The sequence below is a fragment of the Diadema setosum genome, chromosome 22, assembly GCF_964275005.1.
Source record: "Diadema setosum chromosome 22, eeDiaSeto1, whole genome shotgun sequence".
NCBI classification, from domain to species: domain Eukaryota; kingdom Metazoa; phylum Echinodermata; class Echinoidea; order Diadematoida; family Diadematidae; genus Diadema; species Diadema setosum.
Genome location: NC_092706.1, coordinates 15,143,683 through 15,160,295, shown reverse-complemented (window position 1 = coordinate 15,160,295; position 16,613 = coordinate 15,143,683). Strand labels below are relative to the sequence as shown.

General features: G+C 37.2%; 1 protein-coding gene across 1 annotated transcript in view; it reads right to left on the bottom strand.

Moving 5' to 3' along the window:
• Positions 1-16,613, bottom strand: part of LOC140245448 (epsilon-sarcoglycan-like) — a 107,774-nt gene that overhangs the window by 8,506 nt on the left and 82,655 nt on the right. Inside the window, exon 10 of the mRNA XM_072325027.1 lies at positions 3,069-3,185. Within this exon, the coding sequence (XP_072181128.1) occupies positions 3,069-3,185 (117 nt within the window). The remainder of the gene's footprint in view (positions 1-3,068; positions 3,186-16,613) is intronic.

Sequence of the window (16,613 nt, the reverse complement as noted above, 5' to 3'; positions counted from 1 at the left end):
AATGTTAAAGACCTTGATGCCCAGAAGGAAAAGTCCCTCAGTAGAAAACATCATGGTCCTCAAGGCAAATTGTTCATTTTTAACATGCTCCCTACCATCTCAACCAGTGGGCCACATGGCTTAACAGGTGGGCCACGATGTTGGCCAAAAATGACAAAAAAAAAGATAAATATGTGATCAGACTGGGCCTCAAGAACATTTGTAGGAGCTAAAGTGGGCCTTGGGTTGAAAAAGGTTGAGAAGCACAGCTCTACATCATCATAATTATCATAACGCTACTCTTGATTACTGAACAAAAGCATGAAGAATAATTACGTTCTTAGCCTCTCTAAATTCTCTTCTGCATTCAATGAAAAAAAATTCTTAATGTTTAACTAATTGGGACAAGCTCCATCCTAGCATTCAAGAGATACAATCATGATGTTGGGGTCATCTTTTGTCATATTTTGAATGGGTTTAAGATTTCGGGAGATATTGCAGAAGAGGTTCAAATTCTTTCATTTTTCACTCAATGACATGATGTATCTGTATACTTGTGTTCTCTGGCATCAACACTGCACACCTGCATTTGAATGAAAAAGCTCAATATTTCAGCAGTGATTTATATATTGTGGAAGGGGATGACTGTACCACATACAGTGTACAAACATCTGCCTGTTTGTATTAACCCGTTGAAAATGGACTGATTTTGCTACAACATGCATTTCCCATAGACATCTGCCCAAGTATATTTGGGACTCGTCCTAAACAGGTTAAAAGGTCATACTGACATTTTTAGGTAAACAGATTTTTATATTTCTTTGTTTTTGTTTCCATGTAACAATTCCTGTCTTGCCATGGTACAGCATGTTCCAAACATATCTGCCTGACTATTAAAATTAAATGAATATAAGACAGAGAGTTTCTCATCAATCCCGTTTCATAAAACTCAAGACTGAACACACTGCAAAGTCGTGACACGATTTCCCTTAATCTCTGCGACTCCTTACCGACTTTTAAAATAGGGCCACGGTCCACTGAGGAGGAAATGATTGCTTAACCCACGGAAAATTTGGATGATTAGCAGCTAGGTTCTAAAGTAGGTCATGCAAGAAGCGCATTTAGCGCGACCAAGTGTTTGTCCACGCCTCCTGTGAGTTCTAAAAAAGGGAGGGTATGACACAAAGTATTGTATTTAGATCAAGTTTATTTCCCTGACCCAGTTCGATGCATAATTGCCGGGGTACAGTGAATATTTCTCAACTTCAGCTTTCTATTTGTCACACCCGATAGCGGCAAGAGTGTCAATGAAGCAGATCAGTCACCCAGATCTAGGAGAGATTCTAAACTATTTTTTTTTTTTTTTTAAAGATGGAGTCCCTCCCAGGGGCTGATCCTCCTCTTTCGGTCTCAGATTGAAATCCTCCACTTCTGCCAAGTCTCTTGTCTCCTTTTCCAGGGACTTTGACACAAAATTACTGTTTTGTCACACATATTAACACTTCTAGGAAGAGCTCTCAACATTCTTCAAGGTAAAATTACTGGCAGTACCGACAGCTGATGGTTTTCTTGCATTTTGTATTCAAACACGATGTCATTTGATATACAAAATCAATTTAAATCTAAAGTCAATCTTGGAATGATGTGTAGAATAAATATATAATTTGGTCCACAACTATTATATGCTTTTATACAAATCTGTGAATTTATAACAGTATTTGGGTAATAAAGCTTTCTAAACGACACAAGCATTTCATCATATTTCTGATGTTTTATGAGGAAAAAGTTGAATAAAAGATATAAGTAAAAAGAGTCTTTGTGAAATGTGCAGACAAACAGCATAATTATACGCTGCTCACACAATGCTTTATTTCTGCTCTTTAAAAGAGTTATAAATGGGATCTTTCGATGCATTACACAAAAAGGAAAGACAAAAATTCTGCTGTTAATGTATGGAAAGCTATGGATGTTCTTGAGTCTCAAATCAAACTGTAAATGTTTTTCTTTTTCTAAAATGAAGAAGAAGGGATGTAGATTCTGCCTGCAGGAACTCTGTCAAATCTAATTTCAAAACAGCCTTTACTCATTAAAATATGAAAAAGCTAATGTCCATATTGCCAGAAAGATTGTATCATAATCACACTAGCCTATGGTGTGCTTCACCACCGCAGTGGTCAATGATCGGGACAATGATCCATCTGCAGCGGTCAAGAGTCTCTGTCCAGTAGAACTTGACCTCGCCTATGGGCACAGACTGCCACATGTCCTACATCGAGTCTGAACCTCTCCAACAAAAACCATAAACGCTTGCTCCGAGTGAGACGAAACGTGAGCGGACCTGGATTATCTTCTTTCCCAAGAGACTTCATATGGCTTGAACTCGACTCTTTTTAGTGTCATGGGTTTTTTGCAGTCTTGTGTTGCAGGGAAAAACCCATTTTCATCTCATCCTCCAGGGCAGCAAAAAAGTAAGGATCAATGACTTTTTGGCCAATAAACACACATTTGTTTGCATCAAACGGAAAAAGAACCATCTGATCAAAAATCATCTGATAAACAAATTCATCCTTTTGTCTCCCTAAATTGATTAAAGATATTTCAAAAACAGGAACAACAACCACATGACTGAAATGTGGTAAACAATTTATCTAATATTTGATTTTATTCATCGTAATCAGTCTTGTTCATGGTATAAGAATAAACTGCAGTATACTGAACTTGTACAATTCTTTCTGTTTATAACGAAATATCGAGCTGGGTTTTCGACAGCTTATATTTTCATGTAATAGCAACTTTTGGGGCTACATCTTACTAGTGCATCTCCTTCACATACCTCGAGTGAATAATTTTTCACAATTTCCTTGGTCATATATATCTAAATCCATGTACAATGTTTTACAACTGCATGAATCCAAACTTTGTTATGTGATGAATAAGCAGATGTTGGATGAGAAGCATAAAGTCACTTATTCCATAGACTTTGTCCTGCTTTAATGCCCTTTTAATTCTCTGTAGATAATAATTAAGTGACTTTCACTGAGACTCTCCAGCCAGATAACGCCCCCACTGTAAATAAGGACTCAACTCACCTGAAAGTGGTCTCCCGGTGTTTGTGTGGGTGTGGTGGGGTCCTGTATGGTGGAGGGGTCGCCATACCCCGGTGGTTGATCTGTGGGGTGCTGGCCCAGGGGTACTCATCATAGCCCCTGCAGGTGTAAAGAATAATTAGGCATTCAATTAAAAACTAAAGTCATCCTTCGATAATCTTGTCTCTCTTTGTGAATGAAACAATCAAAGTTTTGAGGCTTATTGTGAGATAATCTTGTAAAAGAATAAAAATGGAAATGGGGATATGGCTGAGATCTGAGAATGAATGACAAAAGAAAAAAGAGAGATATATAAAACAATGTATATAGTATCCACAGAGTACCAGAAGGCATTACAGCTCAACAGACTTACCTAAGTTTAAATTCTTTTAGGTCTGATTTGGTAAATTGGGTATCACAGACCAGATGTTCCCTCAATATACGCTTTCAAATAAAAGCAATCTCTTCACAAACATTACCTGATCTGCCTTCATATCAGAATGATACAACTCTACACAGATTTTTTCCAACCATTCCACTTTCAAACAAAATTCATGAATGCACTCCTCTGTGCAAAAGCATATTATCTAGATAATCTCAAGTCTTCACCATGTCCTCATTAAACATCAAGAAAACAAGATCTTCCAGGATGGCACAGGATTGCAGGTGAAGATATAGGAAATGTGGATGAGGACCTAGAACAAAAAGGAAAGAAAAAAGGGGACACAAAGTGGGTAAGGGATAACACAAGGGGTAAAGGGGAAGATCAGGTTAGGAAGAGAAGGAGGGGGAGATAAGAACATAGGTTTAGGGGGATAGAGGAGGGGAAGAGATTATGAGATCATTTTACAAATAGATCCAAGAAGATGAATAGATAGCCTGGGATTGAAAGAAAGAGCGCCATCGGAATAAAAGATACACAGTGAGAAAAGAGATAGTGATGGTAAAACAGATAGAATGGCATAAAGAAAGACAGAGAAAGAGAAAGAGTGAGAGATATAGAGAGATAGTGAGTGAGAGATATAGAGAGATAGTAAGTGAGTGAGAGATATACAGTACGTCCCGAAAAAAATTACAACGCGGCCTTCCGCAATGATATCTTTAAAAGTAGTGAATGAATCTTAATAAAAATTCAGGGTATGAGACTATAACTCATTGCCAACATCTTACAGAAAACCCCATTCGATTTGCTTCAGTGGTCAAAGAGAAATACGGAATTTTGTAGAGGATATCGGGAATCTCTTCTGTCCAAGTTCTGTCTATTGTTCACACACAAGATCATCGAAATGCTAAACTCGGAAGAATCCGATTCATGACATGCTTTACAACAATCCACATTTCTCTGTGACCGCTTAACCAAATTGAATGGGGTTTTCTGCAAAATAGAGCTAATATGTTATACCTTAAGAGTCTGAAGTAGCACGTACACAGGTTGATCATAATAGGTGTTATCAATTCGAAAATCTGATTGTAATTTTTGGGGCGACTTACTGCAGTATGTCCCCCAAAAAATTACAATAAGATTTTCGCATTGATAATGCCCAATATGATTAAATTTTTCAAATGCTACTTCATGGTCTTGAAATATAACATTTTAGCTCTATTTTGCAGAAATCCCCATTCGATTTGGTTAAGCGGTCACAGAGAAATGTGGATTGTTGTAAAGCATGTCATGAATCAGATTCTTCCGAGTTTAGCATTTCGATGATCTTGTGTGTGAACAATAGACAGAACTTGGACAGAAGAGATTCCCGACATCCTCTACAAAATTCCGTATTTCTCTTTGACCACTGAAGCAAATCGAATGGGGTTTTCTGTAAGATGTGGGCAATGAGTTATAGTTTCATACCCTGAATTTGTATTTAGATTGATTCACTATTTTTAAAGATATCATTGCGGAGGGCCCCGTTGTAATTTTTTTTGGGACATACTGTAGAGAGATAGTAAGTGAGAGATATAGAGAGATAGTAAGTGAGTGAGAGATATAGAGAGATAGTAAGTGAGTGAGAGATATAGAGAAATACACTGTAGTAAGTGTGAGAGATATAGAGAGATAGTGTGTGAGAGATTGTGTAATTAAGGGAGAGATATCAAGAATGAAAAGACATAAAGTGTGAGAGATCAGAGATTAAGAGAGACATGAAATATAATAATGAGGCAAGAACAGAGATATAAACACATGCAATACATAGCTGAAAATATGACAATACATTTGGAAGATATGAAGTAAATACAAAATACTGAAATTGTTTTGTCAAAGGCACGCAACAAAATCTATGTGACTTCACTATTGTGAGTATAATCAGAGACATATTATACGTGATAAGATTCAAATCAAAACCAGGTAAAGATTCATTAAAAGTTTTCATAAAGAAGAAGGGGGGGGGGGGGAGCATATTGATGTTTTTTTGGAGGCACTGCTATGAACAACATATAGGGTAGGAGGATGTTCATTATCTAGGGCATGATGCATTCATGGACTTGTCAGAATCTAGCTGTGCCAAGAGAATTTAAAGGCTAGTATGTCAAGATGATGATCCCTAGCACTGGTTTGACTTTGAAAGAGAAGAATATAACCAAGCAACTTGGTCATTGTTGATGTACATTAAGTATGAATATATAAACTTAACAATCTGTCGTCTGAACAGTATAAGAGTCACTATAAAACTACAATATACACCATACTATATACAAATTCACTGCTGAATTCAAAGCAATGGATATCTGCTCATAAGGCTTACACTTCAAACCTTGGAACCCAGAGTGCATGCATCAAGTGTTGCTATGTCGGGTAAGTCTCAGCCAAGCTTTCTGTTTTTCTGCAACAATGTATATTACAGCAGGCGTGCATATCAAAAGTGTATTCATCCCAAAACAGTCTACAACTTCCTGTTTAGGCCTGTACAATCATGACAACCTTAGGTTTCAGTAGTAAAACACGAATACATGACAACACTGTATTTTTACTGGCACAACCTAAACCAAACTGATAAAATCTCTTCCAAACCTGGATATAGTAAAGAAACACAGGCCTTGCAACCAAGTCCTTGGTCATCCAGATTGGATATCTTTGACATTCTAACACTACACCTGCCTACAGGATGTCCACTATCTGGACAAGGATGCACTCTCTTGACCGGCCTAGGTCCTGAGATTGACCACCAATGGACAGCATTGCGCAATGATGTCATTACGAAAAGATGACCAGGTCACTAGGATGTAACCTTACATCACTGTTTGAAAAAAAAAATCACCACAAATGCTAGTCTTAATGATACAATAAGCTTATGGGATTACATACATATAACTATCTTCTTCATCCTATGTATTCATTTCTAGATCTACTTGTATGTTCCCGCCAATCCTTATTAAACTGACTGCATACCTGTCTTTGATTTCTTTCTTTCCTTTCATGAACTATGCCACTCAATGAAAACACTTTGTATCGCAACTGATCAATCAATTACCCTTCATCTACATAAACACTAATTACTCACAGTTTTGAGTAATAACCATGATGATAAAAATCATGGGCATACGTACTCGGGTGGAATTCAAACTCACAACTTCCTGATTGCTAGGATAGGCATCATGCCCACTTGACTACTGAGCTTCATCTCATAGTCATGATGATTCTGATCTCCTTATGAAGATGAAGGGCAATTTGTTACTAGTGCAATTGAAACAACTTGATGCAAGATTCATTAATTTGATTTAAAATCTTAAACAATTAGATATTGACTCCCACGACACAAATGCACTCTATATCGTAATGCAAAGTGGAAAATCACTTAATTTTCCCTTAAAAGTGGACAGCACATATCGATCCTGAATTCACTTCTGAACGTGGAATGTCTCACAAGTACTCAGTCTGATTGTCTAAATATCATACTTGTGTTACTGTAAATCCAGAAATATTTGTCAAATGAAATTTTGACAAATTGGAGCTGACAGCCTTTTTTTTTTTTTTTTTTGCGGCATGAAATTTTCGCGAATTGCTACTGGCATCTAGTGCAGATATAGTGTAGACAAGAACTTTTGCTTGCAGTTTAATTTCACAAAATCTTGGCTCCTCACAAAATTTGTGAAAATTTCATGCATGCAAAAATTTCTGGCTTTAAAGTACTGAAGAACAACTAAAATGTTCATGGTTGATTTACTGCTGCCAAACTCTTCCTTTAAAAAGTGAAATTTTACAAGAAATTCACTGTCAGGTTTTTTTCTGAACTGGGGCTTGAAGTACTCAATGTCAATTCAAAATATTGAGACATAGCATGAACTACCTACTGCAAAAAATATACATAGTATAAAGATCAATTTCCACATCCTTCAGGTTACAGGACTTCACGTTTCAACCATTATTCCTGCAGTGTGCAATTTCCAACTTCTGATATCTTCTACAATTTGTCTGAAAGGAGCATTGAGAAGTGATTGACATCATTAAAAAAAACATCATAACATACAACATGTACCATGTCTAGTATGTGGTGAGAAAGACTAAATTACAGTAAAATGTGTTAGAGGAAATTCTCAGCATTTCCTGCAGTAACTTGCAGACACGACACCAAATTAAAGTCAAATCTTGGCTGTTGGTCTCAGACGGGCTTAGCAACAACACTTTTCTGAGCCAAGACTGACAATGAACCCATCTCAGAGCTCTTTGGCACAACAAAACATTATTTGGAAATCCCTATCATGTTTCACATCTCTTGACTGCACCATGAAGAGATATTGGGAAGAGCATGTAAAAGCAATAAATGCACTTAAAGCTAAATGCGGGTATGATGAATATAATAGACACGTCAATCCTAGGGATCCCATGACCTACTTCATTGTTAAGTTCATCTACAACTGCAGTCTGGTTGAACTGGTTCAGTTGACTGATAGACAGACGGTTGCTGAAACACTGCTGAGCCGACACGAAACACTGCAAGTGGGAATATGTTGACTTCACTTTTTTTTTAATGTGGTCTCTTTTTCACGAATGAGGAAATAGGAAAGTCACATGTGAAGACGTAGGTGATTAGATCTGCAAGCGGTTTTACATCAGGGGGAATCACTGTAAGTATGGTGGATATACAGCTATCATGTGATCAATTTTTATGTTCTAGTTACAAACTTTTTGATTTGTTTGTTGTCTGTGAAAAGTCAATTCTGTCTCCAGCAGTGCTCTCACTATCTTTCTGCCTTGGTTTGATAAGAAAACGAAAGAAGATGAAAAGAGGAAAAGATCAGAATTGTTGGACGCCATTCCAATTCCTGCATGCATTCATTTTATTTTAGCTATAAGAATTGTTCACGATTATTGAATTGTTACATACACTGTACTGCTACATCATAACATGCTGTACTGTTGTATATATAGCTCATCATGTACTGAGAAGAAAATAGACAGGTGTTTTTAAAGTATTTAATTGATCTTATATTTACTGATTTTTTTTTTCTTCAGAAAGCATCCACATGTCATACCTGTGATGACTGAGCTGATTGTTTACAACTGACTGAAAAATTGTGTGCATTCGATAAGACAAAAAAAAAGTTGTTCATACTATTCTCACTGTAATCCTTTATTTATAATCATAGGATGCAATGAATTCAACTTGCACTCACATGAGGTGGTGAAATGTTTAATGATGATTTAAATCTGCTGCACACATGTACATCTGAGGATATTGCATGGGGAGGGTGTAAAATGCTTACCTGGCCTAACATTTGATCAAAATTCATGACTTAATCCTGGTCTGTAACAGGACAGATTTCTAAGTGATGAAGCCGATCAGTTTTCATTCATTCAAAAACACAAGAAATATTGTGGCATTTGTCACACAATATTTGTTAATCACTCTCCAAGAAATGATAATAAAAAACATTCATTAACTCCTTGTTTCACTTTGCAACATCAATGTCAAGTTCTAAAGAAAGAAAAATGAAAGGGTTACAAAGAAACAAAGCAAATAATTCCTTAGACTAATATCTTGTTTTCTTTTCTGACTTATGTTTTAAACTTTATCTAATTACAGATGACTACCTTTCAAAAGTGAAACTCTGAAACTTATGTGTAGCTAGATGCTGACAAACACAAGCTCCGTCACGGCTATGCTAATCACATGCACATCTTGTCACTCATTGGTCCAGTTTGTCATCGAATTAGCCCTCATAATTTGGACGATGGGGAGTCGTGAGATGAGGACTTCCTGTCCGAGGCAGGGCCGGCTGATGGACCAGGCCATAAAACAACAGGAGGGTATAGGAGAGGTGAGGGGTGGAGATAGGTAGGGGAAGTAGCTTGGGTTGGGGGTCAACCTGTTTAGAAACTTAAGTTGCTTGTATTAGTTATTGTGTGCTCCCACTCAACACTCTCACTATAGTGGTTAACCTTTTTCTCTACAACTTTTTCATCACTTATGCCATCTTGATCATTTTGTACTGTTTCATTGGATAAAGGAGGGACATACGTTTCATCGCCATGGATTCATATAATGTGAGGAGGAATGAGTCAGACTACAGGGGGTAACAGGTTCATGTATCTGGTGAGTGTTATTAGTTAACCTTGTTGTGACCATCACTTGAATCCAGGCAATATTCTATCACAATGTGGAAAGTCCTACTGGATAAAGTGAGCTGCCCCGCTCCCTACGAGATCTTCAAATCCCGTAGACTTTGTACAGGGCCAACCACATTTCCAAGGGGGAATGGATTAAAGGATAGCTTGATAATCAAAAGAAGGATGAAAGACAGAAGAAAAGACGAAGAAAAAGAAGACAAAGAACAATAAGGAGAAAAAGAGGTAGAGTTAGGATGAGGAGAAGGAGGAGAATTAGAAGAAAATGAAGGAGACTGAAAAGAAAAAGAAGAAGCAGATATTACAAGAAAAGAAGGAAGGTTGAGAATCCCCTCTATTTGATGATTACAAGGCAAATGAAATGTTCAATTGCTCAGTGCATTGCTTTATCATTATTATCAAATTCACTTGCTGATAGATGACAAAGCAATGTTTCAAATTTCAGCCCTTGGTGATAAAACCCATCTACCAGTTCAGTACAGGACCACACTGTCTATGAGTGCATAGAAAACAAAGCAATGGGTGGCTTGTGGCATTTCTAAATGAAATTAGCTCTATTTCCCTTTGAAGAAAAATAGTTATCACTTCTGTCTCAAAGAACTCTGAGGAAATCAAATTTATACTCTGACCCTTACTTACTTTGAGATCATGTATGACATCACATCTGACTATATTTGCAGTTAAGGTAACTGTACTTAGATTGATAGGATACATCAAATAGAAGGTATTATCAAAAAAGGAAATATAGCAAGTCTCAAAGCCTTTGGCAAATGAACCATCTTGTATCTCAAAGTAACAAACATTGACATTGGGTTGGATTCCTACATCTGATATCTATGGAAACCCTTTTACTTGCCTTCATGAGTCATGCTACACGTTTGTCGGCATATATATTTGATTAGGTAATCTAATATGTATTTATGGCTTTTAACCTTTAGTGGGGATCACGGTATCAATCAATTTGATATGAATGCTACGACAGTGATCTGCGTAATTCAGAAACAAACAGAAGCATTTCACATGGAAACCGAGAATTCCTTTGAAGAGATAATTATATCAGCTGGAGATCCAATATGACTGTTTAACTTGCTCTTCTTCCGTGGCGCAAGTTGAAAACGATTTATCGTCCACCTACTCGGCAAATCTGCTTCTCTGCTCATTATACTGGCTAGTCATGGAATGACGTCAGTGGCAGACGTGAAAAAATTAACTCAAGCTGCCTTTCTTGCACTGACCCTGGAAGGCACTGGGGGAAACCTGAATTGAAGACATGGGTTTGCTAAGGTCACTGTACTTAATTGATATGGAGGGGGAAAATATGTTTTAATGTGGTGAGTATTCATAATGTCTACTATGCAATATGTATGACTTTACATTGTACATATCTTTCAGAAACTGAAAAAAAAAAACCCAAACAAACAATGACTTCTCTCCCAAAATATGGTGAGTCTGTTCTCGGTTCAAATCAGAAAAGGGGTTACAAATGTATATAATCTGTGGAGTTAACACCTTTTGCTCCTTAATGATCTACGCACAACTTAAAAATTCTGTCTGCAGGGGATAGCCATTTATAGAGTGTGATCAGATTAATTGTGAAATATACACCATGGTATCAGTTATCTATCCAGAGATATCTTAGTGTGATATCAGTTATCTCTCCAGAGATATTTTAGTGTGATATCAGTTATCTCTCCAGAGATATTTTAGTGTGATATCATCCAGTTATCTCTCCAGAGATATTTTAGTGTGACTACCTGTGATGTCACTAATGACATCACAGCCTGATTACCCATAGCATTCCTTGTCTTCATTTTAGCATTGCTTCAGACTGGTCCTTTCTTGCATCCACACCAGAGCATAACATGGCTAATATCTTTTGTCTTGCCTTAAAGATGTATATGTCCTATTAATGCTAACTTGATTTTTGCACCAAAATCTATACTTTTCTTATGTCCAATATTTCTGAAGATTTAATGAATTAAATTCCTGTGCCTTGTCATATTGGCTTAAAGTCAGTCTTTTAAAGTTTTTTTTTTCTTTTCATTTGATATGTATAGATCAAGAAAATTTCCTGTTTGTGACAACTTGAGATAAACTCTTTTTTTTTTTTTTTTTTTTTGGGGGGGGGGGGGGGTTGGTCAAAAACCCCTTTCAATGAAGAGCTTGCATAAACTCTTTAGAGTTTCTATGATTAGCCAGATATTTGGCAATGATTTGTAGGCCTTGGCTAGCATTTATGGGGGGGGGGGGGGATTGGTCAAAACCACCTTTTAATGAAGAGCTTGCATAAACTCTCCAGTTTCTATGATTAGCCAGATATTTGGCAATGATTTGTAGGCCTTGGCCAGCATTCATCTGAGGAATTATAACCAGAGTTTTCCCCTTTTCTGTCTGACATAGGGAGTGTAAGATTGGACAGTATCTTTCAATTTATCTTGAGGTCACCTAATAAATGACCCGCACAATTTTTCACATATGGGACTACAGTTCTAAACAAATGTTTATGCCAGTGACTTGGTCGTGGAAATCTTCAATCACACACCCCTCTCTACAAATCACCATTGATTGCCGACGGATACAAGATGACCTCTTGTAACAAGCTTAATCTGCACGTCATAAATTATCAAGTACTTCACAAATGAAGTAATCAACGAGGTCATATAAACCCAAAATTAAGATTAAAAGAACAAAACTTTGATCAATAATCAAGCAAGTAGACATTCAGATTTTAAACCTTGAAGAGATTAACCTCTTAAATTATCTGTGACCTATATGCTTAAAGGTGAGTGACAGTCTCTTTGGTTGTAATTAGAAAATTTAGGATACATTTATCTGAGATGCTGTATCAAATGTAGACTACACAGCTCATAAAGTGTGTGTGTGTGTGTGTGTTTGCATTTTTCACAAGGAAACTTGTATAAAACATGACTGCAATATTTCATTGTCTTTTGATCTATATCTTCTGTATATGAGGGATTAGAGCAAGCTGATGGTAAAGGTTTTGCTGCTGAGAAAAAAAAAACATAAACAAATGCTTCATGACTTTAAATGGACTGTACAGTACTGGTTGAGGTGGGGATTCATGTTTTGAACATTCCTAAGTGAGATAATGAAAAGCCTCTTATGAAATATGAAAGAGCATGTAATTTTAAGAAGGATTCAACGTTTATTTGATGAAAATTGGTTTTCAAATGGCTGCGATATCCAAAAAAGTGCTAATAATAAAAGGCGACATGCCACAACTTTATTAGGATCTCTTTGTTTCACCTTGTTTTTGGATATCTCAGCCATTTCAAAACCGAATTTCATCAAATAAACTTCTGATACCCCTTAGAACTGCACGCTCTTTGACATCTCATAGAGTGGTTTCTGAATATCTCGCAAAACGTTAAAAGCTAAATCCTCACCTCGACCAGACACCCTTTAACTTGAAGTTGATCACCTGATGTATAGCTAAGAAACAAAATTAAAGGGGAAATCCAGTCCGAATATAAGTTAGTCTGGAAAAAAAAAAAAAGAGAGTAAAATCTTTCAAGTTCAATGATACAAATTTGACTGAAGTCGGATGAACAATAAGGAAGTTATGACATTTTGAAGTTTTGCTAATTTCTGCAAACATGATTCTTGTACGGTGGATATGAATATGCAACGGTGGATATGAATATGCAAATGAGTGAGCTAACCATGTCATACCCTCACAATTTTCTATTCATCATGTACAAAAAAAAAAAATGACAAAAATTCAATGTTTCTGTCATTGAAGTCTAAAACATGATATTATTCCTTGCTGAATAACTTCAGAATAGTGATCAGTTAGATATACCAGGATTTGAGCCTTGGGCATAATTGCGTTTGAATGAAAATCTGGAAATTTCAAAATTTATGTACAAACTACAACTTGTATATGGCAAGTTGTGAGAGAATGACATGCTCACTTTGCCATTTGCATATTCATATTGACCATTCAAGAACTGTTTCCTGAAAAATTAGCAAAAATTTGAAATGTCATAACTTCCTTATTTTTCACCCAATTTCAATTAAAATTTTACTGTTGAACCCCTAATATTTTACTCTTTCTTGCTAATATCAGACGATCTTATATTTGGACTGGATTTCCCCTTTAAGAGGTAGTCTCTTCATTCATGATATCACTTCAGGGATACTTAGGGAGGTATCTGTCCATCTTTTATGACATAAAAGGCTTCAGATTTACCTGCCTTTTGTGATGACAGCTTCGCAAATTGAATTAAGGCCGGTTAGTGGATGGAACGAGGGTCATTTATGGATTCATTAACTTCACCTTTTTCCTGACTGAGGCTAATTTTGAGACGCCGTAAGATTCAAGGTGTGCAAATTCTGCTGCGTAACACCCTCATGGAATGCCCGCAAGACTCTGATGAAAGGCTGCAAACAGTGCACCAACAGATGACCTCTTTTAATCAAATTTACACGAGTAAGAATCAGAGAGCATTGTCTGAGCTTCACTTAGGAAACACCTCAAGAAGAAGAACACTGCCAAATCTGTGACCTGGCATCAAAAAACCCACAAGAAGTTGCATGGGTTGATAGTCCAGTACGCTTAAAATTATGTCTTCTGGGTTGATTTTCTTGTATCTATATTAATGTAGACCCAAGAATGTTAGTGTGCATTTTGATTTCAGGAATTTTGTGAGAGGCAAGATTTGCAAAATTAAAATGCATGTTAAAGTTCCCAAATTGTAAAGCATTCATAACCATTATCAGTCATGAGCAAAGATCCATGTCAACAGAAACAATCACTGTGCAAGTACCTTTTTTCATATTTCTTCAAGTCGTTTAAAACTTTTTGTATGTTAATTTCTTCACTGAAACACTACACAAATATTGTATTTTCTTGTGCCAGCAGCAACATAAGAAATCTTATAAACTTAAGCAAGGCAAGCCAAGAACGAGTAAGTTAAAGCATATAACATCTTTCTCCTTCACAGCTTTCAACAAATAATGACAATGTAGCACTGACCTTTTTCTTTCCAGTCAGAAATCCACTTGTGGAAACAAAAGGAAACTGTACTGTCTTTCTCTGTCAAATTTTATTATCTACGATGCACATATTATCTCTTATTCCAATAGGGGGAAAAAAAATATACTTGCTCCACAAAAATGCCAAATTTTTAGCTATACCACATGCAGGCTGCTGATAAATGCTTTGTAAGTTTCTGAAACTTTTCTGAAAGAGAAGAAACAGAGCTGAAATTTCCCCTCCTTATTTTCCCCCTTTATTTTGAGTAAAGAGGCTGGCACTCATTAATGACACCCCTGCGTCTGTAGACTGATACTTTCCAACCCCTCCGATCCCACGGGCACATGGCTTGCATGAGTCCACACGTGATGCGCAGAGGATGAATAACCACGACACCAGCCATCCCGAGTTAAATCATAGCGACAACTCGCCACCCTCTGATCTATGATGGAAACGATGACCTATTGAAGGTATCTAATTAGATTGCGAGTGAGTCATCATAAAAAGTGACATGCGCTTTAAGTAGAGGAAACATCAAAATGAAAATGTGCTGTCCCGGAGGAAAGTGCATGAAAGTTTTGAAGGAAAGATGCAAGCCTTCCCAACAGTTTTCGTTTAAGTCTATGACACCGCCTTACAGCAACGCCAGATCAGTATCTCCATGTATCTCGAAAACTCTGTCCTATATCTTAACTAGCATCTAATGATCTTAATAGTATCAACTGGGGGTAGAATTATAACATTTTACATTGATAGTTCACTCACACCGCCCGAGGGAAGTTGTAAATGAGTGGGCCAAACAAGGAAGAGGGTTATAACAGAGATAAGGAGATGGAAACTATATGGATAGAAGTGAAGATGACATAGACTATACAAACTGGGAATTCAGGTAAAGAGAAACTGAGACTGACAGACTGACCCACATACATACATACATGCAGACAGATAGACAAATGGACATAAAGACATACATATATACATGCAATTAACAGACAGACCCAAGAGAGATTTGGAGAGAACAAATTAATGCTTTAGAGAAGATCCACAGCAAGATTACCCTGAGAGTACATGTATGGCACATTGCAGCTTCTGTGCCACCTTGTCTCAAATGTATCCATGTCCAACAAATGCCAAAATCAGCTTATTTTGAGCAATGTCAATATTTCGATATATCATACATCCAAAGTATGACATTGACAGCTTTAGGATGTCAAGTTCCCACTGGTATGATGTTGCTGAATGAGAAACTGGCCAATTATAATTCCCAACAAGTTTACAAAATCTCGGTAAGTAGGCTATCACTGTGACTCTGTGAACATGCACTATCCGGGAAATCAATTGCTAATTAACAATAAATCTTTTTGACCCCCTGTCCTCTCGACAGATAAGAATGCCAAAAGACACAGCTCATGTGCGGAGGAGATTGTGAACTCAAGCGGTGATCCTGCTTCACCCCCGATCACATTCCAAGGCTTTCCACGATCAGGGCTTCATGTTCCTGAGTTGTCTCCTTCCGTGAAACATCCAGCAAGAAATAATTAAACTTAGCATGCATTAGGAGAGAAACCATTCCATGCATGGCCCAAGGCAGATAACTGAGACATATCTCTTCTTTATTCATCCAGATGGTCTGAACCAACTGAATTTGTGGTATCTCTGAAGAGCTAAAAGCCCGGCAGAACCTGAGGGGAACACACCCGCGCCCGCACCTGCCCTAAGTTGGCATCCTCTGGCACCAAAGATTGGAGAGCTACATGGACCTCTTCCTGGTCAACATCTGGACATGGTTATATCTGAGATGATTGCCGAGTTTACCGGGTCACTGAGCAAGGTAAAGTCTTAGGTCATTAGTCTCTCTCCATTTCTAAGATTATGACAAATTGTAGATGCCTTTATGCAGCTTGAAATTTTGAATATTGAACTAATTCTTGAGTTGTCAAGGCTCAAAACAAGTAATTTGTAAGTTGCAACTTATTACTGAAGAGCA